At 50.2% G+C, this 21,416-nt stretch overlaps 1 protein-coding gene across 4 annotated transcripts in view; it reads left to right on the forward strand.

Annotated features, from left to right (window-relative positions):
• Positions 1 to 6,371: 6,371 nt before the first annotated feature.
• Positions 6,372 to 21,416, forward strand: part of SEPTIN8 (septin 8) — a 34,841-nt gene continuing 19,796 nt past the window's right edge. For 3 of the 4 annotated variants that reach the window (XM_012575826.5, XM_012575830.5, XM_072935389.1), the window contains exon 1: positions 6,372 to 6,536. In XM_012575826.5, coding sequence (XP_012431280.1) covers positions 6,507 to 6,536 — 30 coding nt within the window. In that variant the 5' untranslated portion in view covers positions 6,372 to 6,506. The remainder of the gene's footprint in view (positions 6,537 to 21,416) is intronic. The other variant, XM_030284122.4, reaches the window with a different exon arrangement.

Genomic DNA, 21,416 nt, shown 5'->3' on the forward strand with positions numbered 1-21,416 from the left:
CAGATAAAAGTAACTGTATGAGGATGGGTAAGAAAATGCAAATAGATGCAAAAAGTAACTGTATGAGGATGGGTAAGAAAATGCAAAAAGTAACTGCATGAGGATGGGTAAGAAAATGCAAATGAGTTGTTTTCAGTCTAACTTAATAAAATGGAATATCCTTTTATGACCAAGTCACCTGCCTAGTAGGGAAGTCTGTGGATGTAGTCTACCTGGACTTCAGCAAAGCCTTCAATACTGTCTCCCACAGCATTCTCCTGGAGATGCTGACAGCCCACGGCTTGGAGTCCACTCTTCTCTAAAGGGTTAAAAACTGCCTGGATGGCTGAGCCTGGAGAGTGGTAGTGAACGGTGCCACATTCCGTGGGTGACTGGTCACTAGTGGGGTTCCCCAGGGCTCAGTGTTGGGCCCAGTCCTGTTTAATATCTTTATTAATCATCTGGACGAGGGGCTGGAGAGCAGCCTCAGGAAGTTCACAGATGACACCACGTTGGTGGGAGTGTTGATGTACTGGAGAACAAGAAGGCTCTGCAGAGGGATCTGGACAGGCTGGATCAATGGGCTGAGGCAGTGTGAGGGTCGACAAGGTGAAAATGGCAGGTCCTACACTTCAGCCACAGCAACCTCCCCCCAGAGCCACAGGCTTGGGCAGAGCAGCTGAAAAACCTCCCAGTGGAAAAGAAGCTGGAGGTGCTGGTTGAGCATGAGCCCAGGTGGGCAAGAAGGCCAGTGGTAGCCTGGTCTGTGTCAGCAATGGTGTGGCCAGCAGGACCTGGGCAGCTCTGGTGCTCTGGTACCAGCACAGGTACTCAGCACTGGTGAGGCCACACCTCAAGTGCTGTGTCCAGTTCTGGACCCCTCAGCTCAGGAAGGACATTGAGCTGCTGGAGGTTTTTAGCCTGAGGAGACCTTATCACTCTACAAGTAGCTGAAAGGAGGCTGTAGGAAGGTGCAGTTTGGCCTTTTCTCCCAGGCAACCAGAGACAGGACAAGGGGAAATGGCCTTAAGCTGCACCAGGGGAGGTTCAGGTTGGGCATCAGAAGGAATTTCTTTACAGTAGAGATTTCAAACTCTGCAATGGTCTGCCCAGGGAGGTGGTGGGGTGTCCATCCCTGAAGTGTTCAAGGAGTGACTGGACATAGCACTTACTGCTATGGTTTAGTAGAAAAAGTGGTGTTTAGTCAAAGGCTGGACTTGATGATCTTGGAGCTTTTTCCAACTTTAATGATTCTCTGATCAGTCTGTGTCAAAGTCTCCATTTTGAAGGCAATGTGAGGTGTGTCATTGCTGATGCTGACTTCCCTTCTGCCTCTCTCTTACTTTTACTGAGGGTAGGAGAGCCTTTTCCCACAGATTGCATTTGGCATTCTCTCTCCATCTTTGTGCAAATATCTGTAAAACTATTTCATCTTTTGCTAACGAGCTGGCACTGAACCAGTTCCTCAAAATAATTTTGCTGTTCTAATGATCTTTCACATAATAATAATGTGTAATCTTGTATTAGTTCTGTGTTTCTATGTGAATCACACACCTCCTATTACTGCCTTTTCACATGGCCTGAACAGCAACCTTGCCCTTGCTGAGGCAGCCACTTGAGCAGTGACCATGAGCTATAGCTCATGGCATTGCCTGCCCTATGTAGAGAACTAAAAATGACCCTGCATCCAAATACTAATTGCTGTGCCTTGTTTTCACTGTTCAGATCCTTACTAGAATCCCTTGCAGGCGTAAGAAAGTGATTTTTGCATTGCAAGCTTTCATCTGTACCCTAGGATTATAGTTATAGTTCATCTCTGCAAATGAAAGCGAGGAGGAGGGAAATGATTCAGAAGAGCAGGCTCTTATAAAAACCATTTTCTTATGTTACAAATGTTAAAGGGAGAAGTTGCTGCAGTTGCTTGCATTGGTTCAAGCACAGGGAGGGGGAGAGAGGGGGCTCTCAAGCTCACTGCACTCAGTCCCTGTCTGCACAGCATCACGCCCCTGTATCCTTTGAGACCCACAAGGATGCTGTCACATCCCCCCGTCCTATCCCCAGCCCAGCACCACTCCTGCAGAGGGATGTCCCTGCACCAGGCTCTCAGGACACCTCCCTGCTCCACACCCACACAGCCAAGCCCCTCTGAGTACTTGCATTGCGTCAAGGTCCAAAAAAAGGGGAGTTACTGAGACTGTTCCCTTCTGCAGATCCTGGCATTCCCACTGCTGCAGAGCAAGGACACATAGCCAGGAGGTCATAGAAGAGGAGACAGGATGTTTACATGTGCACCCAGTGCCAAGCAAGCCTGAGCTGGTTGCTCTGGTTTAACTGCCCTGACACAATGACCTCTTTGCCCAGGTAATGCCTCCAGCCACCTGTTCCACACACACTCTCTCCACGGGCAGCCCATGGAATGTGGTTGTGCTCCTTTTCACAGTCTGTCCATGGGTTTTAGTAACCGAACATATTAACCTCCTATATTATTTGTAATAAAGAAGAAAACAACACTTCTGGCTAATCACTGGTACCAGTTCAGACCACACACATCCTGTTTGCCAGCCTTTCCCTTTAGCTGCTGATGCTTTTTGGTTGCCCACCATTCAGGATGAGTGCCAAGTACCAGAGGACCAGCTCCCAAATGAGCTCCTCTTAGTCCACTGAGTGCTGGTCACGCTGATCAGATTGTGGAGCAGAAATTAAACCTTTTGAATTAATTTTATTAATATAGATAATAAAATCTTGGAGCATTAGGGGTGTTATAGTCATCAGTCATCCAAAATTTGCAGCCTGAAAAGAATGTGAGAAGTTTTGCCTCTTTCTGTGTTACCAAAAACCTACAAAGCAAGTATTTCTTGTTGGGCTATTTACAGAATACCGTGGGCTGCTTCGTAGGAGATCTCAAGCCAACTCTCTTGATATTTTTCATGTATTGGCTGAGACAAAAACAATATACAGAAGCCCATGCTTAGATTAATTTACTACTACTTTTTAAAATACAAATTAGCAGTTTGTTATTTCTGCATCATAGGCTGTAGAGAGCTGGCCTCTATAACCGTGTGACAGATGAGTTAGTTACCTTTCCTGTGAAGAAGTTTCCCAAACTCAAATATCATCATTACAGTGAAATAAACTGCATAGTGAACCTGGGAGCTTTTCTGCCCCCCTCAGAGGAGGAAGGTGAAGGTTGCAATTATCCACACCACACAAAACCAGGAAATAACGTGGGAGATCAAGCACAGTATCTAGTCAAAGAAGTTTCTACTGCCCAAAACTGAAGGAAATGGTACTCTAGGTCTCGCTCTTTCCCACATGATATTCTCAGAGCCTGGGGGAAGATGAGATGCCAGGCTGGAAGCAAAAAAAGGAAGAAAAGGGAATGTGAAAGGTTAGTCCCAGTCAGACCAGATGCTGCTGCTGCTTTGTAGAAAGGCAAAGCTTAGCTGCTAATGACTACAGATGGGACTTCTGCCTCAAGGAAAACTTATTTTCCTCCAAAATGAAATCAGGGTTCCCAGAATAAATAGGATGACAAAGCCCATGATTTCCCACTTTTCTTGTTGATGTATTAATGTGAAACAAAGACCACACATTGTGAGGGAAAATAGCTCTTTCTTTGTTCCATGGAGAAATGCAGTAACCTTCCATAGATAAACAATTGAGCAAAAGTCTGTGAAGGGGTGGGGGGGGGGTGGGGGGAAAGGGGAGGGGAGTTTATTTACAGATAAAAGGCATTTTCTCATAAACAAGAAGGATTCAGCTCTAACTCAAGGACCTCAGTAACCAGTTCAGAAGATGTTTCTTAACAGCAGCCATTCAAACACAGTTTTCTGTGTATCTCAGAGTCTGTATTTATTAAATACTGCTTGTTCACACACAAGAGGCAAGGATTCATCCCAAGCATCCTCTGTTTTTCATATGATGCCTGTGAACTTGATGGGATTTTAGCAGGATAATGCAAACCTGGTGTGAGGCTCAGTGTGGTAATAGAATCATCAATTCATAGAATTATTTAGGTTGGAAAGGACCTTAAAGCTCCCAGCCTCCCTGCCATAGGCAGGGACACCTTCCACTGCCCCAGGTTGTTCCAAGGCCCATCCAGCCTCACACCAGGATGTACAGCCTATTCTCTATTGCCATGGGGGCTGGCAGCCCTGTCCCCGGGCAGTTCCCCCTCGCAGCCGCCGGGATGGGAGTGACCCTGGCTGGCCCCAAGGCCCGCGAAGCACGCACGGGAAATCAAGGTACGGCAGGAACCTTGGCACGTAACAGCTGCTAACTGCGGCACAGCGGAGCCACCTGTGCTTTGGGTTTCTGGAGGGATCAGGGGCTCACCTGGAGGGTCATCCTGGCCCTTCTCCCCCCTCCTGGTCCTGCCTCCCTGCCCGTCCCTGCTCTGCCCGGCTTCACCGCGACCCAGCTCGGCACCGGCACGAATCGTGCTGCGCTGCCTCCCCGGCGGAGCGGGCGCCGTGCAGCCAGCCCGACCCCGCCGTGGTACCGGGACACAGCCGGCCCATCGAGTTACCGGGGCACAGCCGCCCCGCCGTGCCACCGGGACACAGCTGGCCCATCGAGTTACCGGGCACAGCCGGCCCCGCCGTGGTACCGGGGCACAGCCGGCCCATCGAGTTACCGGGGCACAGCCGGCCCCGCCGTGGTACCGGGGCACAGCCGGCCCATCGAGTTACCGGGGCACAGCCGGCCCCGCCGTGGTACCGGGGCACAGCCGGCCCATCGAGTTACCGGGGCACAGCCGGCCCCGCCGTGGTACCGGGGCACAGCCGGCCCATCGAGTTACCGGGGCACAGCCGCCCCGCTGTGCCACCGGGCACAGCCGGCCCATCGTGTTACCGGGACACAGCCGGCCCCGCCGTGGTACCGGGGCACAGCCGCCCTGCTGCCAGCCCGCACCAGCCCATCGTGTTACCGGGACACAGCCGGCCCCGCCGTGGTACCGGGGCACAGCCGCCCTGCTGCCAGCCCGCACCCAGCCCAGCCCGCAGCCGCCGCCGCCCGCAGCCCGTTCCTGCCCGTTCCTGCCCGTGGCCGCCGCTGTTTGTTTCCTGCGCTGCCCACCGCAGCACAGCCCGCAGTGACCGGCCTGTCGCCGCCGCCTGCCCCCGGCCGCAGCCGGGTCCCTGCCCTGGGGACCTGCCGCTCTCCCGGAGCGCTCCGGCGGCCACGGCAGCCGCACCCCCGGCGGGAGAACACGCAGCCTGCCGCTGTTCGGAAATCGCGCCCAGCCCGCCACGGGAGCTACACACACGTTCCACCCGCTGAGCTGATGCTGGCAGACAACCGGGGTTCTTGTGGTAACGCTGTCTCTGTCTTCTGTTTCCTTCTCCTCTCTTTTTCCCTCTCTGCTCATTCTCATAACCCCCTTTACTAAAAACACTTAGCCTTTTTAATCAATAAACGGTGCTCAGATATAATATTGCTGTGTTTGCTCTTTATTTTCACCTGAGAATCTATCAAAAGAATCCTCCCCGAGTCCCCCTTTTATAGTGGAACGGGACAAGTGGTAGGAGGAATTATTTTCTTGGTGGGTTCAAAATGATCCTCGTGAGTCCCTTCGTCACAAAGCGCGTTGTAGGTGGAACTACTTGGTCTCTTTGACCAAACTCAGCTCTCCAAATCTGAAGAGTGGATTGCTCCAAGAGAGAGGGTGAGGAGGAAAGGTGAGGACATAGCAGGGACAGAAGGGAAAGCCTCAGATGAAACCAGGGCAACAGAGATGAGCGGCGCAGCTCTGGTCTAGTGACCCGGCAGCACCGGGAGCACACATCGCTCCGGTGAGCTGTGCCTGGGTAGCTGCACTGCAGCAGAGGGCACCACAAAGCAACAGAACCCGCTCTGTGCCAACCCAGAGTGCAGTACCAATGTCAGCGTTAGAGACCGGCGGTGGCCTCGGCTCTGTGCCTTAGTGGGAAGCAACGACGAACACTCCACAGCCCTCTGTTGCATACTTTAAATTAGCATGAGCACGGGCAGCGTTAATGGCTGTGAGCTCTGTGATCCGGCTCAAACCCACGCTGAGGCTGCCGCGTGTTACAGAGGCACCTCGGCGCAGAGGCACGGCTGCCCCGTGGAACGCGGTGTCCCGAGTCTATGTGACACCTGCAGAGGATGCTCCCGGCCCTGCCGCAGCCGCACTGTCCTGTTCCGAGGGCGCTCACAGCCCCCTTCTCCTGCCAGGCCACCCGTGCCATGTGCTCGCCCGCAGCCCGGACCCCGGCAAGGAGCCCTGCGGGGCAGCCCGGCCGCTGCTGCCGTCCCCGCCGCGCTGAGGGCGGCAGGAAATGGGCGGCAGCGCTGAGGGCGGCAGCGCCGCCCGCGGCCCAGAGCGGCCCGGCCCTGCCCCGCCCCGGCCGTGCCCGGCCCCTCGGTTCCCGGCCCGGCGGGCGGTGCCTGCGGCGGGCGGAGGAGGTTCCAGGAAGTGGCCATATTGGATCCATTCAGCCGCAGCCACTCGCGGCGGGCAGCGGCAGCAGCGCTCGGGCCGCCGGCGCCGCGCCAGCCCGGCCATGGCCGCCACCGACCTGGAGCGCTTCTCGGTGAGCACCGCCCGCTCCCTGCGCCTCTCCACGCCCGCTCGGCTCGGGCTTTCTCTGTCGCTCGGGCGCGGGGGAATAACCGGCGGGGGATGCGGGGCACGGGGACAGCCGGGGACGGAGCGGGGCGATGCGGGGAAAGTCCTTGCGGGAAGGTCCTGCCCGCGCCGTGCGCGGGGAGCAGCGAGCGAAGGGTTCCGGGGCCTCGCAGCCGCCTCTGGTGCTGGCAGCGGCAGCGCCACGTTCGGGGAGTCCTGCCGGGATGCCCACGAAGGGTATCCGGGACCGTGTGGCTGCGGGCACGCATCGCCCCGCCGAGACGGGCGGCAGGAAATGGGGTCAGACCTTCCCAAATACCCGTTGTTTACATACCGCTGGTATCCAAACACTCTGCAGTAGTAACTTAGCGGTGTGTATATAACACAGGGAGAGACACGCAGATTTAAACACGGCTAAAGCAAACCCTTGAGGCTGGCTGCTCTCTGAGCCAGTGTATGGGGAATGCTGTACAGCAAATATGGAGCGTGACCTGTGCGCTGCCGCCTCTCTGCAGCTCACATGTTGTATAACTGCTTTCGGAAGTCAATCTGGCTAAAATCTGTGCGCCCAAAACTATTCTTTGTCTACAGCTTGAATTTTTTGTTGTTGTTGTTGGAAGGGCTGTTCTCCCTAAGTAGCTTGGTGTTGTGTCTTGTACGCTCTCAGAGCTAAAAACGTTTTTACCGCATTAAATAGTATAGCTCTCCAAAGTCAGAATAGTCTGCTGTGATATTACTAAATAACTGGGAACAGCAGTGGTGGCTGTCTGAATTATAGGCATGCCCTTTGAGCGCAAACAAGTCCCTGCTACTGTTTTCTCTGTAAGCTACTTTTTGCCAAGGATCTCAAACCCTCTTCATTTCTTTGAATCCTGGCCCAAAAGTTTCCAATTCAGGAATGACTTTTCAAGACTGTAACTTACTTAAAACCTGCATAAAGGAAAATTGAACTGAGGCTCTTATTTAAGAAAGCTAATGTTTCTAGGCTCTGGGAGGAGTAGATTAAGGTAATTACAGTGGCAGAGAATGAAAACACCAAGACTCTCTCACTGCGATTCTTTCTGCATTGGTATACTTTTAATGTTTATTTGGTGTGCCTGCTGTTGCCTGTGCACATTTTCATAGGTGTTACAGGAACCTAAAATATTGCCTAGTTCTGGAGAAAATTTAATTAACTTGCTTTTTTTGTGTACTTACATCAATACTCTGTTGCTTTGATTTTTAAAAAAAGGGGAAAGTCCTCCTGAAGGCGTTTGGCTCTCATTTGGGCACCAAAGGGAAATGGCTGGGCTCCAGCATGGCTTGAGTGTCCACCTCCATTGGGAAGAAACCTACTTGCTTTGTGCAGTGAGCAGGGATGGGTTTATAGGGATTTGCAGATGTAGTAAAGCTGATGATCTCAGTTTGCCTTTTGCTTGGAACCATGGATCTGGCAGAGGCGGGTAGGAGAGCACCATCTCGTTTCCATTTGGTGTGGGGCAGGTGTTTGTCCCAGCTGCTGTTTCCCTTAGCCCTAGCTTGCATCTCAGCTGTTTTTCCTCCAGCAGCATCATGGAAACCTCATGATTCAGGTGTTCTGAGTTATTCTTTCTGCAGGGCTTACAGGTTTCTTGTTGCCATTTTATGTTACCATACCTCAGCTTCCTGAGCATGAAGCCCATGTAGGAGTAGCTTGTCATTGCCAAGTAAAGGTGATGATAAATTCACTTATTTTTACCAGCTGTTTGTATTTTCAGTAGGAAGTAATGTTGAAAAAGCCTCTGAAGTAGGGGTTTGATGCACAATAGATTGTGATTGGTGAAGCTATTTATAAGTGTCCAGCTGACAATGATATCCTGGAATGTAGTGACCCATAGGTTTGGATAATGTGTTTTGAAAACTCCCCAGATGCACACTTCCCTTGTACAGTCCTCCAGAGTGCCTCTGTCTCCAGCACAATAAAGTTCCCTTCAAGTGCTGCTGTTGGAAATGACCAACAAAAACAAATTCAAGGAAGCTCACCCATGGAAAGCTGCCTCTGAGGCAGCAGGATCACACCAGTGGTGCTCAACACCACCTTTGTTTTTGTGTTGAGAGAGATTTGCTTCAACCCCTGGAGACTGAAGTTTTGTGCTCATCTGTTCTGGTAGCCACAGCTGTGTTCAGGGCTTGGGCTGCAGGCATCACTTCTGGAGCTGCTCACCACCAGGGTGGAAGAACAGATCAAGTGTCGTTACTTGATGAAATACTTTTATTTTGTCATTAAAGCTCATAGCTTCTCCATTGCCTGGGCTGGCCAGTGCTGAGTTAGCACATGTGGTGATTGCACTGGAGCAGACTAGCAGTACTGCAGTACTACAGACTAGCTAATGCTAGCAGTATCAGCAAGGATGTTGGGATGTTGAGTGGGAAACAGCCCAGCCACCATGTGCAAGTGGAAGCCAGAAGGTGCTTGAAATGCAGAAGCTCTGAAGGAGCTTGGAAAAGCTGGAAGGAGAAAAAGTGACAAAGAGGGACTGGAGATGCATTGGAGAATAAATGGCATGAGATGTGAGACTGAGGCTGTGAGACTTCTGCTTTCCCAAATCTGTTATTTTCTCTCTTTTTAAATAAAACACACTGACCTCACAAAATGCTGCTGGCTAACTATCTGCACTAACTCACAGCCTGACGTGGTGGTGCAAAGGCAGTGGGCTCCAAACTGAGCAGTTCTGTGAGAAGAAGCAGGTGTCCTCAGTCTCAGGGCTGGGCTCAGATAAGAGTTTAACGTGAAAAGCTAACTTTGGTTGGTTGTTCTGGGTGCACACTGTGACTGCCTGCACGGACAGGGGTGTGTGAACAGTGATGCTCGGGGCAGAGAGCACTGGACAACACATGTACCTGGCAGTGTGTGAGCTCTGGCTGGGGACAGCTGTCCAAATACAATCCTGAGATTTCCCTTTGTGTAAGTGATTGATAGCTGGGCTGGTACTGACAGCTTTATGATAAATTAATGTCCCTTAGAAGATCTTGCAGAAAAAACCACCACTTTATACAGAGGAAAGCTGAAGACCAATTTCTTTGCTGGAAGTAGATGATGGGATTTGCTTTCTCTCAGAGAGTTGCTGAGCTTGGGGAGGATCTGGCAAGTTTGTCAGCTGTGTGTGAATGCTACCTGTTTACACACCACTGCCTTCTTGTCACCTGCTCCCAGCTTTGTGGGAGGAGAGGAACCTTTATATGGTGCCTGTTCCTGCCACAGCTGCCATTGTGATAAACTTCATGTGCTGCTGCTGCTTCCTGTGAGCTCGGGGTTCACTTAATGACTGCACAGCCCAAGCCCACTGTTCTCTGTAAGGGGCAGTGGGATGCCTTAGTCCATGAAAGACGGGCTTGAGGAGTGAGCTGAGAACAGCTCTGTGTTTCATGACCAGATGTCTTATCACTGCAGGTCCTAAGCACAGGCTTACCTTTTCTTCTAAATAAACTCTCAAGGAAAACCTTTCCATGGCTCAATTCCAGTGGAAAATGGGGTTGATTTGAAGTCAGACATTCCCTCTGCTCTCTTTTTTGCTCAGGCAGTTGGCACCATTTGGAAGTTCCAGTATTAAATCTCTTTTTTTCTGCTATTCAGTTATTTTACCTTTTGCCTGGAAAAACTCAAGTGGTCCCCCATGCAGTGTGGAACACAAGTGGCAGATTTTTCTCCGAGCTGGTAGCAGGCAGCAGAAAGCCAACCCAGCAGGAGCAGCCCTTTTCCTCCCTGCGCTGGCCAGCTCTTCTGCCTGTAGCATATGCTTTTCTGGGAAGGAACGATGCAGAAAATGGCCTTCCACTGGAGGGGACAAATTGGTGGTTGCATCTCCAAGCCTGTGATTCCTTCCCTGAAATTTTGCCTGTCCTCATGCAGGAAGTGAGCTCTGACTGCCTCAACCACAGAATCAATTAACTCAACCACAGCCCATGTCAGTTAAACACTTTTTTTCAATGTATGCACTGGGTACAAATGTTGCCCAGAATAAGATGGTTTTTGGTGTTTTTTTTTTCTCTTTCCCACTGTGGTGCTGTCACTGCTGGTGGATCCGGGGTGTCTCTTCCTCCTGCAGCAGAGATGCAACATGTTGTTCTGCGTGGGAGCTCCAGAGCTCTCGGAACCACTCGGAGCTGCAGTGAGCGCTGAGGCAGTGGGTGGAAGGACGTGAGCTGGCGGAGGCTGAGGCCGTGTGTGCCCTCAGCATCGGCAAAACAAATGAGAGCCTGAAGAATAACTCCCTTTCAGGAGGCCGGCACGGTGTCAGGGCTTGTCGTCTGTGCTGTGGTGGCAGCTGTCAGCCAGTCCCCAGTGTTGCTGGAAGGCCAGAAGCTCCCTAAATATTATCTTCTGTGGCAGAATACCAGTGCTGTCTCCAGCTGCAGGGAGAGGCACAGCCCTGTCTCTGAGTGCCCCCACTGTCCCCAGTCCTGTCGTCTCAAGGCACCACTGTACAAGCCAAGGGCCCCATCACTGGGCTGTTTTTCTGTCTGCAGGAGCAAGAGTCACGCTCATCTCCTTTCCTTCTCGAGCTCCTTTGGCTCCGAGCTTGGGAGGGGAGAAGCTGGCATGATGCTCAAGTGGCTTTTCCTGGGTTGTGCAATTAAGAGGAGGAATTTGGGAGGTGATGGGACTGAGTGAGACGTGCAGGGCGTGGGCATGCTGCACGCTTCATCCCACCTGTGTAGGGTAAAGGCACGTTTATGAGATTAGCTTTGATTATTCAGAATGTTTGAACATACTTCAGGCTGTGGATGGGAGAAGCTGCCCTATTTGTTTCAGATGCCCTGTTTGTGCAGCCTTTGGAAATAACACTGTCCTGTCCTGTTATTGTTTTGTTGAGGTAGGCCTTGTGTTTATGCAGAATCTGCTTGTTTCTCCTCCTCCCCACATCTGCATAGCTGCAGCAAGCTCTGGGTTTATATCTGAAGCGTTGCATTTGTATTCATGTATCATAAAAATCTCAGCCAAGAGAGACCACCTCTTCTCCTAGAGCAGCCCAAGTGAGAAAAAAATCCTGAAAGTGCTCTTTGTCCTCAGTCCCAGCCACGTGCTTTCCTTCCAGAGCCTCTTCTCCGGCATAAGCAGCCATGCTCATCCAGTTGGTGACATTGGGATGCAGAAGGTAAACCCAGACAGAGAACCAGCATCCTCCAAATGGGGTGATGGGAGACTTTCAGAGAGGAGTGGTGTCAGCGAGAACCACAGGATTCTTGGACACAGCCCTAATCGCCGCTCTCGGCTTGTGGCTGACCAGGTCAGGGCTGTGAAGGCACCACTTTTAGATGTTCAGATTCCTTTGTGAAACCGAAAAGTGTCTGTCTCCCACACGCATGAGATTCCAGAGATGTCAGCTCGAGCAAGGTTCCCATCCAGTGCCCTGTCTCGGGGCTCGTGCCCTCTCTGGCTGCACCGCCTCAAACCCAGACTGTCCCAGGGAGCTGTGGAGCCAGAGAGCCTGGGCTGGGTTTCCATCCAAGGGTTGGGGTTCTCCCGGCACCATTGCATGCGATGCTGTGATGAGTCTGCATTTTGTGTGCAAGGAAACATGTGGGGAATGCATCAAGTCCCCCACAGGCAGCCGGTGCTTCAGCTGGCTCTGGCTGTGACAGAGGCAGGGCTCAGCCTCAGCTTCTGCTCTGCTGCGTTCATGTCTGCCTGCACAGGGCTGTACAGGCATGCCTTCAGCTGTGGCTGCCGTGCAGCGTGTTCCCAGAGCTTGTGGCCATGCTGGAAAATGGATCTCCCTGCAATCCTCATGTATGCAGTACTCAGGTCTGTTGCTGGGAGAGGAGACCATCCCCGCTGTGTTGCACAGAGTGTGCATTCCAGGGCTTTGGGGGCACGAGGGCATTGCCAGGTCTCTGCTCCAGACCCTTCCCTCCTGAGCCACACTGATCCTGGCTTTCAGCTGTACCCAGGAAAGGCTGCCTGAGGAAGGTGGCAGCTGGCCTCCCAGCAACATTCCCTTTCCCTTTTTCTGCAGCAAAGTGCTTCTAGCTCATATTCCTAAATATAGATTTATTCTGTATTTTCATACAGAACAAATAGTCCTTTCAGCGTATCTTTTTGCTATGAGTATTTTTCAAATAGAGGTTTTCTTTTCCTTTTTTTTCTGTTGCCTTTATTCTTCAGATTAAAGGCACTCTGTGCTAATACACTCGGAGGCTTTCTGGAGGCATGTGTTAATAGGATATATAGCAGTCAGCTTATTAGTATGATGACTCTGGTGTAGCCCTCAGAGGAGCTGAATTGCTGTGGTATATTGTGGGATATTCTCTTGCTAGTGTCTTCCAGGCATTATTACAAGATGTGATCAGTAGCTGGAAAAGCTGGTGGTGGAGATGGTGTGGGATGGTTGCATAAGGCAGACTGGGAAACGGCATACAGTGGTGACCAAAAGCTCTTGGGTTCCTATTATATCTCTGTTCCCTTCTCTATAAATATCCTAGATAGTAGTATTTATTGTAATTAGGCAATAAATTCTGGAAATGTATGTGGGAATTAGTCATGTTTATTTTAAATGGTAACTAAAGCAAATAATCTTGGTGACTGCTATCCAGGGTTTGGAGTGATAGGGATCCAGATCCTTTTTCCCCTCTTCCACACTTCTTTTGAACTGCTCCAAACCTTTTTCATTCCAGTCCTTAAGGGTAGGCACTCAATTTGTTTCCTGGCTTTGTCCCACAGCCACTTGTGTTTGCCAAGTGTCTCCTCTTCCTCATGGAAGGATGCTGGGAAACCAAAGAGCTTGCTCAGCCTAGAGCAGCTGAGTAAACTGGGAATGCATCGCTGCCTTGGGTGAACTTGGAGAAAGTCTGTACTAGATAAGGTGCTAAGATTAGGGTCTTGACAGGGTTAATTGAGAAGTCCATTAAATGAAAAGCCTCAGCAGCTTCTGAATATATAATTTAAAAAAGAAACTAACTAGGGCAGTGTTGGGTCGCATTGTTTGTATTTCAGGATCTTTTTTTTTTTTTCAGTCTGTTTAAAAAGTTTCATTTGTGTTTTGGACTTTCCTTGGTTTTGAATAGCTTATTGGGGATGGAATTCTCAGGCTGCTGAGAAGCTGAACTTTCTCATCCTTTAAGGTCATTTTGGAGGAAATGTCTTTCATTTTTGGTTCCATAGCTTTCTTTATTTTTAACCAACTTTCCTTATTCTCAAAGGCAGCCTTCATATTTGCAAAACACTCTATGCATAATGCCTGGTAAATCCTGCTTTTCTCCGTTGTAAACTCTCGTCCAGGACTTGTGATAGAGGCAAAATGCCCATTTAATCCTGTCTTGATTAAGAAAAACCTCACAATTAATTAATTAGGCTTTATAAATGTTATAGGGAAATCACTAAATAACAGCTTAAGAAAAGAAGTATGTGGGAATTTTTGATTGTGGTGAAAAAAAAGAGAGGAGTTTAAGCCAGAAACAGTCAGTTTGTTTGTAGAAAATTAAAACTGATGTTGCATTCACAGGTTGTGAATGGATCAGCTTGGATGTGTGTGGTATAAGGAGATGAGGAGCTTTACTCTCCCTTGAGACTTGGCTTTGCACATCGGCAAAAACTGATGTTTTAAGCCTGTGCCATTTGATTGTGTAGATGCGTGTAGGATTTTTGTGTTCTGTGGTTTGTGGTGTTTTCCTGAAGGAGGTGGGCTGAAGTGAGGCTGAAGGCTCAGCTCACTGTGTGCTCAGGGGTGTAGGAGGATGAGGCTGGTGCAGGATGGGGCAGGTGGAGGGAGCGGGTCCCTGCTCCCGGGACACAGCACAAGGTGTGTGCTTCAGGAATCCAGAGCATCCTGGCACCCACGCCCTGGATACAGGAACCCAATTAAGGAGTTTGCCTAAGGAGTTCCTCCCTTCAAAGGAGCTTGGCTTGCTCCTGAAATCCCTGTCCACCTACTTTCGGGAGGAGGCTGCAGTGTGTGCTCAGCACTGGTTTCACAGCAGAGCCTTCGCTTCTGGAGTCTGCCCTGGGGCACTGGGGCATTGTGCAACCTTGGCACTGGTCCAGTGATATTTTGAAGTATTTGTTCCATAGGTGCTGAGCATTGCACTTCACAATGCGCTCACTGGTCACTTGCTGGTCTTAAAGTTTGTGAATAGCTCTTAAAAATGGGTCCAAAAGTTAAAGGCAAGAGCCTCAGCTCTTGACCCTTCTTGCTTCTGTAATATAAAGTGGCTCTGATTTTTACTTGGCATGTCTTGGTGGTGACTCCATATGTGGTTTCTTCAGTGATGTTTTTGCCTGCCTGCAGTGCAGCTGGGAGCCAGGAGGGATATGAATAAAGGCTTGAGTGTCTGGGAAAATTCTTGGCATTCTTAGGAGAGCGGTTTAACAGGGAGGGGGGGCTGGGAATTGTGTTGGTTTAGTGTGAGGTTTTTTGGGGGGACTCCAGTGTAGGCTGGAAGCTTATTGTGAGCATGCAGCAACTGGAGATGGCTGGCTGGCACAGCACCCCACGCACGGAGAGCTGGCTTCGATGTGGCTGTGCTGCTGTGTGTTGGAAAACAGACGGAAGGGAAGGCTCTGCCCTGCCATTGCTGAAGGGAAGAGCAGTGCTAGGCATCACCATGTTACCTTTTACAGCTCTTTAGGGTTGCTACAGCAGGGAAAAACAACACTTGTGCTCCCTGCACAGGCACATGGTCTCGGGTGCATCCTGGTTGACTGACCATGTACCACCACCAGAGCAGGCAGGAGCAGGAGGCAGCAGAGAAGATGAAGCTCTTCATCTTCTATTGTTGGTATTGTAAGATAAGTGGTAAATCAGCAGAAACATCACATCTGTGGGCTTGTTTTTTCTTCCTTTCTTCATTCCCCAGCCTGTTATTAAGTGTTCCGCAATGGGGATCTGAAATTTTAAGCCCATGCTTAAGATTAACTGAAAACCTTCAGAACTGGCTGTGTGCTTGCACTTTGCAAATCTCACTGAGATTAGGTGCCATTTAGATGTGACAATCCACTGGCCAGCCCAGCTGAGTGTGCTTCATTTTGTCTCCAGTGCCAAAGACACTCACAAGGTCATGCTTACTCCACCTCTGTTGAGCCCTCTGCTAAGACTTACCATGCTCAGAATCCTCTCACTGTCAAATCTGGTCTTATTACCTCTCTTGGACCATCTCCTTCTGCTTAATAGGCTGCAAAGTGCAATCTCATTCAGTGGTGCTGTTGTACATCTAATAGTCATTAGCCTGTGAGTACAAGACATGTAATGTTTTTGTGTGTGTTAGTGAGTGTTTTGAATGTTGCTCACACCACAGAGGTGTTTTTCTTATGGGGTGTGGTGTTGCTGTTAACTGCCCCTCAGGTCTGAGCTAAGCAAGAGATATTTTCTTCATGGAAACATGAGTCCGTACTCACTGCTGTCACTTTGCAAATGTCAAGTGGCATTTACTGAGCCGGCATTCAGAGATGGAGAGATTCTCCAGAGAGAGGTAATTTGTCAAATTTTTCTGCATTGATCCAGAAGCTGGGCCAAGCCCCAGGGAGTGCCTGCCTGGACAAAGAAGCTGAATTTGGCTCCTGACACTGTTTGCCCAATGGTCTCTAGGCAAGTACTCAACTGCTCCATGACTCAGTGTACTTGTGAAATGATAACTGTAAGTGCCTTTTTAAGGAATCTTGAAGTGGTGGGCATTTGGGGGCGGTTGTGGGGTTGGGTGAGGGACCTGCATGTGCTGGACCCTGAAGCAGCCCCTCTCTGTTTCGTGGTTTGTGGAGCTGCTGCCCGAAGTGCCCAGCCTGAGAGAGGCCGGGCAGTGCCTGTGGCTGGCACGGCAGCTGCTGTGGTGCCAGCAATGTGAGCCTGTACCTGGGACCAGCTTGCCCTGCTTGGCTTGGATAAACAGCCAGATATCACTCAGTCCTTTCTCTGCTCAGTTGCAAAACCAGAATCCCTGCATCAGGAGGGAATGATTTCCTGATTCCATGTCTTTCCATGCAGGAGACAAGGGAATAGCATCCTACAAATGCCTCTGGTGCATGTATTAATCTTTGTGTTGCACACACTGCTGTGGATTGTGGATGGTGCATCAGGAGGGTGAAGTCATTGTTTTGTGCCCAGCAGCAGTGCCCAGCTGTGCCAGGTGCCAGGCCAGCCCCTTGGAGCTCTGCAGCAGGGTTTGGGGAGCCCTCCCTGCTCCTCCTCCTGCTGCTCTCTGAGTCACTCTGCTCTGGAACCTGCAATCTGCTACCTCCGGGTTTTCCCTGTCTTTTGGTTTGGCTGTAAATCGGAGGGGAGAGGATCTGTGTGTGCCTGGCACTCCATGTCCGTGTTCCCTGCAGGGCAAAGCAATGCTCCCCTGGGAATAGCCAGTGCCACAGACCTGCTGCAAGGCATCCGTGTGGCACAGGCTGCAAAGCACTGGAGGATTTGTCATGGTGTAAGGTCAAGGTGACATCCAGGATTGAGGAATTTAGAAACAAAACTCTGCCTCAGTAGTGGGAATTGAAGTGCTGTGGAAAAGCGCCATGCAGATGTCATGTTGTTGCCTCTTTGTGTTTTCTAAGTGTGTGTGTAAAATGTAAATGGGAAAGCTCTGGGAGGAGAAGGACCTGAAATACAGCTGCCTAGTGAACTCTTGGAAGATGCAAACCCCTGTGTGGAGCTGCAGCCTGGCCACAGATCCCGGGCTGGTGGTACAGAGGTACTGGAGGCGGTGTTTGGGAGCAGCAGACACCTTTGGCTTGGAGGTCACTGCTCAAGTGTAAGCCCTATTCATGTAGCAGAAAGGAGAGAAAACTCAATTTCCTTCCTTCTCTCCCTGTAGGTCTTTGCTGTTTGGCCTTGGAAAATGTCAGCTGTTCATCTTTTCACTTATGTTTTGTTGGGCTGTTGAATTGGGAAAGGGCAGCTCAGATACAGAAAAGTTCTGTGCTATCCCTTAGGGTAAACGTCCAGGAGTCATCACTGTTTATCAGCTGAACCATGTGGTGTTTTGTTTTCACTCTTAATTTTATTCAACCAGTTGCTTGTACGCTGATGAAGCAAGGCTCAGAGTTTACATTACAAGTCCCATCTTGCCAGGTTCACCATTTTAAAAAAATAAGTATCATCATTTATGATTGTGGCATTCAATTACACTTTTGTTTACCCATATGCTTTCACCTGCATCATTCAGGAAAAAAAGCCCGAGGGTTGTCTCAAGCAGGAAACACAAGCATATGTCACTAAGGAGAATTTTGTGGTGGGACTAATTGAAAAATGATACTTCTAGAGATACTTTTTTTTTTTTAACCAACTGGTAACAGAATGATCTTCTCTAAACAAGGTCCACTCTGTTTATAGTGTTCCTAGTGAAAGCAAAGGAAGCAGGGGCAGCACCTCTCAAAGCAGTCAGCTGCTCTGCCCTGCACCAGGAGCCCCAGCTAGGAGCACTGCAGCTGAGGGGCAGCTGAACATGGAACTGGTCCCACTGCTGACATTCCCCTGGCTTGTGCAGGCAGTGGTAAAACCACTTTTCCTGGAACAAGCTGCTGAAAAATGTAATGACGCAGAGTGAAACTGATGCTAATTTGGAGGTGAAGCATGAAGAGAAACTGTGATCGGGTTGTTTTTTTTTTTTTTTGAAGAATCATAGGCACACAGTTTGAAGCTGTAGCCTGTGCACTTCTCACAGGTTTCTTTTATCACTGTCTATGAAGAAGAGCCAAATTAGTATGTGATGCTGTGTTGATCCTCTTATGGGGATCTGGATTTGGTCTCTCTGATTGTGTTTCTCTGCTGCCTTTTCTTGTTTGACGTGCAGTAAAGGGCCAAATAACATATCATCTGCAGTGGCTGTGGTGTGTGGCCAGCTGCCCGCAGCAGTTCTGCTCCATCTGCCTGCCAGGACACAGGGCACAGCCCTGGTGACCCTGCTGGGGAGGGGCTTGGAAGCTGATGTGGGTTTGAAAAGCACTTTTTGGTTCTCTGGGCAGCTCTGTGCTGGTGTGGCCACAGGAATGGGCTGGTGTGCAATTGTGCATCCCAAATGCATCCTCAGCCTCCAGCAGGGAGTGTCCAGGAGCCGGGGTGCCTGGTGCATTTCAAGCACTGTGGTTGGAGGTTTTACTTCAGTTCTTGTGGTGCTCAGCTAAGTGTGTCCATCTGTGCTACCAAGGACATGTCTGTCTTTCTGCTGCATGCTAAGGAAAGAGTTCTGTGATGTTGCTGTCAAATCAGAGCTAAAGACACATAAGATACCTGATACATCCCTCTGGGATGGCTGTTGTTCCTGTGGCCATGCCCCTAGATGACATTTCTGTGCCTGTTGCTTGGACAGAACATTTGTGAAAATGTAAGGACTTAGGATTTGAAAAAACATTAGTTCTGCTCTCACCTTATGATGAATCTTTCTTTTCCCACAAAGTTCCAGATTCAAACTATGATTTATCCCCTTGGCTCTCTGCTTCAAGCCAGAAGATCAGCTCAAGGCACAGAAATCTTTGAAGAGCATGTTCAAACACTGCAAGGAAAACCCTGGCAGCTGCTCCATCACAGGATGTTATTAATGACCCAAGAAGGGATGTTCAGGGCTGCAGTTGCTATTTCAGGTGGGAGTTCCCACCTGGAGCCATTGCAGACTCTTAATTGTCATATTGTGTAATGATGAAATGGGCTTCAGCAAAGGTTGGCTGCCTTGTGGTTGTTTGCAGCCCCAGGATGGGGTCCTGCCTGGTAAGAAGGACCAGAGTTGTCTCTACTGTGAGATGGAGGGACCTGGTTCATCCTGAGTGCTGTGGAGGGTAGAAGTGTTGCAGGTAGGAGTGTGCGGGGACCAGTGCAACTGGAAAGGGCAGGGCTGTGTTCCTGCCTGGCTCTTGCCATGGCTGATCCCAGCTGGCTCTGCCGTATGACCTGCCCAGCTCCTGTCCTGCAAGGCAGTCTCATTGCTGGCAAAAGTATGGAGAAAGCTCTATTGAAATCCTTAGCTTTTGTTTAAAACAAGCTAAAACACAAACAAAACCCTCCTACATTGCTGCATTAGTGCTGCCCTCATTTATTGCAGCGTTTGTGTTCTGGGTTGATTTATGCTGAGTGTGGCAGGCTGGCTGTTTCTGCTGGAAGGGGTTCTATTTGGAGTGTGACCTTGTCTTCACTGGCAGGTGAACTTCCAAGCTGTCCTTGGGCCACCCTGGCATGTGGGAGCTGGCCAAAAGGGCTGGTCCTTGGGGCTGCTCATCAGGGTGTGACAGGTTCCTGTCCAGCACAGGGCCGCGCACCAAGCTCCACAAGTGAGCGCTGGTTGTATTCACAAGGCTGTCAGGATGGATTGGAGGCAAAGAATAAAACAGTGAAAACTTTTCCCCCTCTTTCTTTATTTTCCTAGTCTTCCTACTTCCCAACAGCTGTTGCCATTGTTTATCCTAACACAGCAAAATCCCTTTGGAGCTGAGTGACAGCTGAACACACTGCGAGCACAGCAAATGGTTTTCTGCTTTGGTATCGGCAGTGCCTTGAACTTGAACCAGGTTATTTCTGCTGCTTACAGAAATAAAGCAAACTGCATTTCAAGGTCACTGGCAAAAATTATTCCACTGAAGTCTGGCTCATTGATTTAACAGCTTTGAGAGATGGCGAGCAGTTCTGAGTAGGTGTATTCCTGTCCTGTAGCGAACAGCGACTGAGTGCCAAAAAAAAAAGAGAAGAAGCCCTGTGTGGATGCATTTGGGTATCCTGCAGCCAAGGCATGACTGAGTTCTCAATGCAGGCTTGCCTGGCTGGAGCCTATTTAAATGCAGCCTTGCTGAGCTGGAGCCTATTTTAAAATCTTGAGCAGTGGTGCTGCCTGTTGCCTGGAAACCTCCTCCCAGCCTCAGGCACTTTCAGCCTAATCATAGCCATCGGCAGCCTTTATTTATTTCCCATCCAAAGTGTCATTCCAGGCTTCTGGTTTGTGTTTTTGTTTGCTTGTTTTTGTTTATTATTTAAAATGAAAAGACTCGAAGTGTAACCGTCAAACCCAGTGGCTTTCTGTGGGAACAGCTTGCTCGGCTGTCACCGCATTGCAGTGCTGGGAACTGGCATTTTAAGCTCTGGGAAGTGGTGGCTCAGAGGGACACGGGGAGGATGAGAAGCGGGGGCTGAGAGATTGGGCTGGGAGCCTGAGGAAGCCCCCCGAGCTCAACTGGTGCCTGCAGGGCTTCCTGTGCCATGTGGCAGCCTCTGGGCAGAAGCAGAGCTCCTGTGGCAGCCTCTGGGCAGAAGCAGGGTTCTTGTGGCAGCCTCTGGGCAGAAGCAGGGTTCTTGTGGCAGCCCCTGGGCAGAAGCAGGGTTCTTGTGGCAGCCTCTGGGCAGAAGCAGAGCTCCTGTGGCAGCCTCTGGGCAGAACCAGGGTTCTTGTGGCAGCCTCTGGGCAGAACCAGGGTTCTTGTGGCAGCCTCTGGGCAGAACCAGGGTTCTTGTGGCAGCCCCTGGGCAGAAGCAGAGCTCTTGTGGCAGCCCCTGGGCAGAAGCAGAGCTCTTGTGGCAGCCCCTGGGCAGAAGCAGAGCTCATCAGCCCCGAGTCTCTGCCCAGCACACACAGAGTTCCCCTTCCCAGTGCAGTTCTACCACCCATGCGAGACCCACAGCTCAGCACTCAGCTGCCTGGAGCAGCACAGATTCACCTTTAACACCCCCTCTGTCCTGGGGTCTGAGTTGTAGCATCTCCCTGTGCTGACAGGTGAATGGAAGAGAGTTGAACTTGGAGATCTCCCTGTCTTAGGGGTCGTTTTTATTTTTAATTCACCTAAACTCTGGCTATCTCAAAACCTTGATTGCTCACATCAATGGAAACTGTACATGATTGCTTGAAAACTTTAAATGATTGCACTTTCTACTAAGTTAATGAGTATGATTGATCCTGATTAGACAGAATAGGATGGATCACAGGA

Source organism: Taeniopygia guttata, chromosome 13 (genome assembly GCF_048771995.1).
Source record: "Taeniopygia guttata chromosome 13, bTaeGut7.mat, whole genome shotgun sequence".
In the NCBI taxonomy this organism is placed as follows: Eukaryota; Metazoa; Chordata; class Aves; order Passeriformes; family Estrildidae; genus Taeniopygia; species Taeniopygia guttata.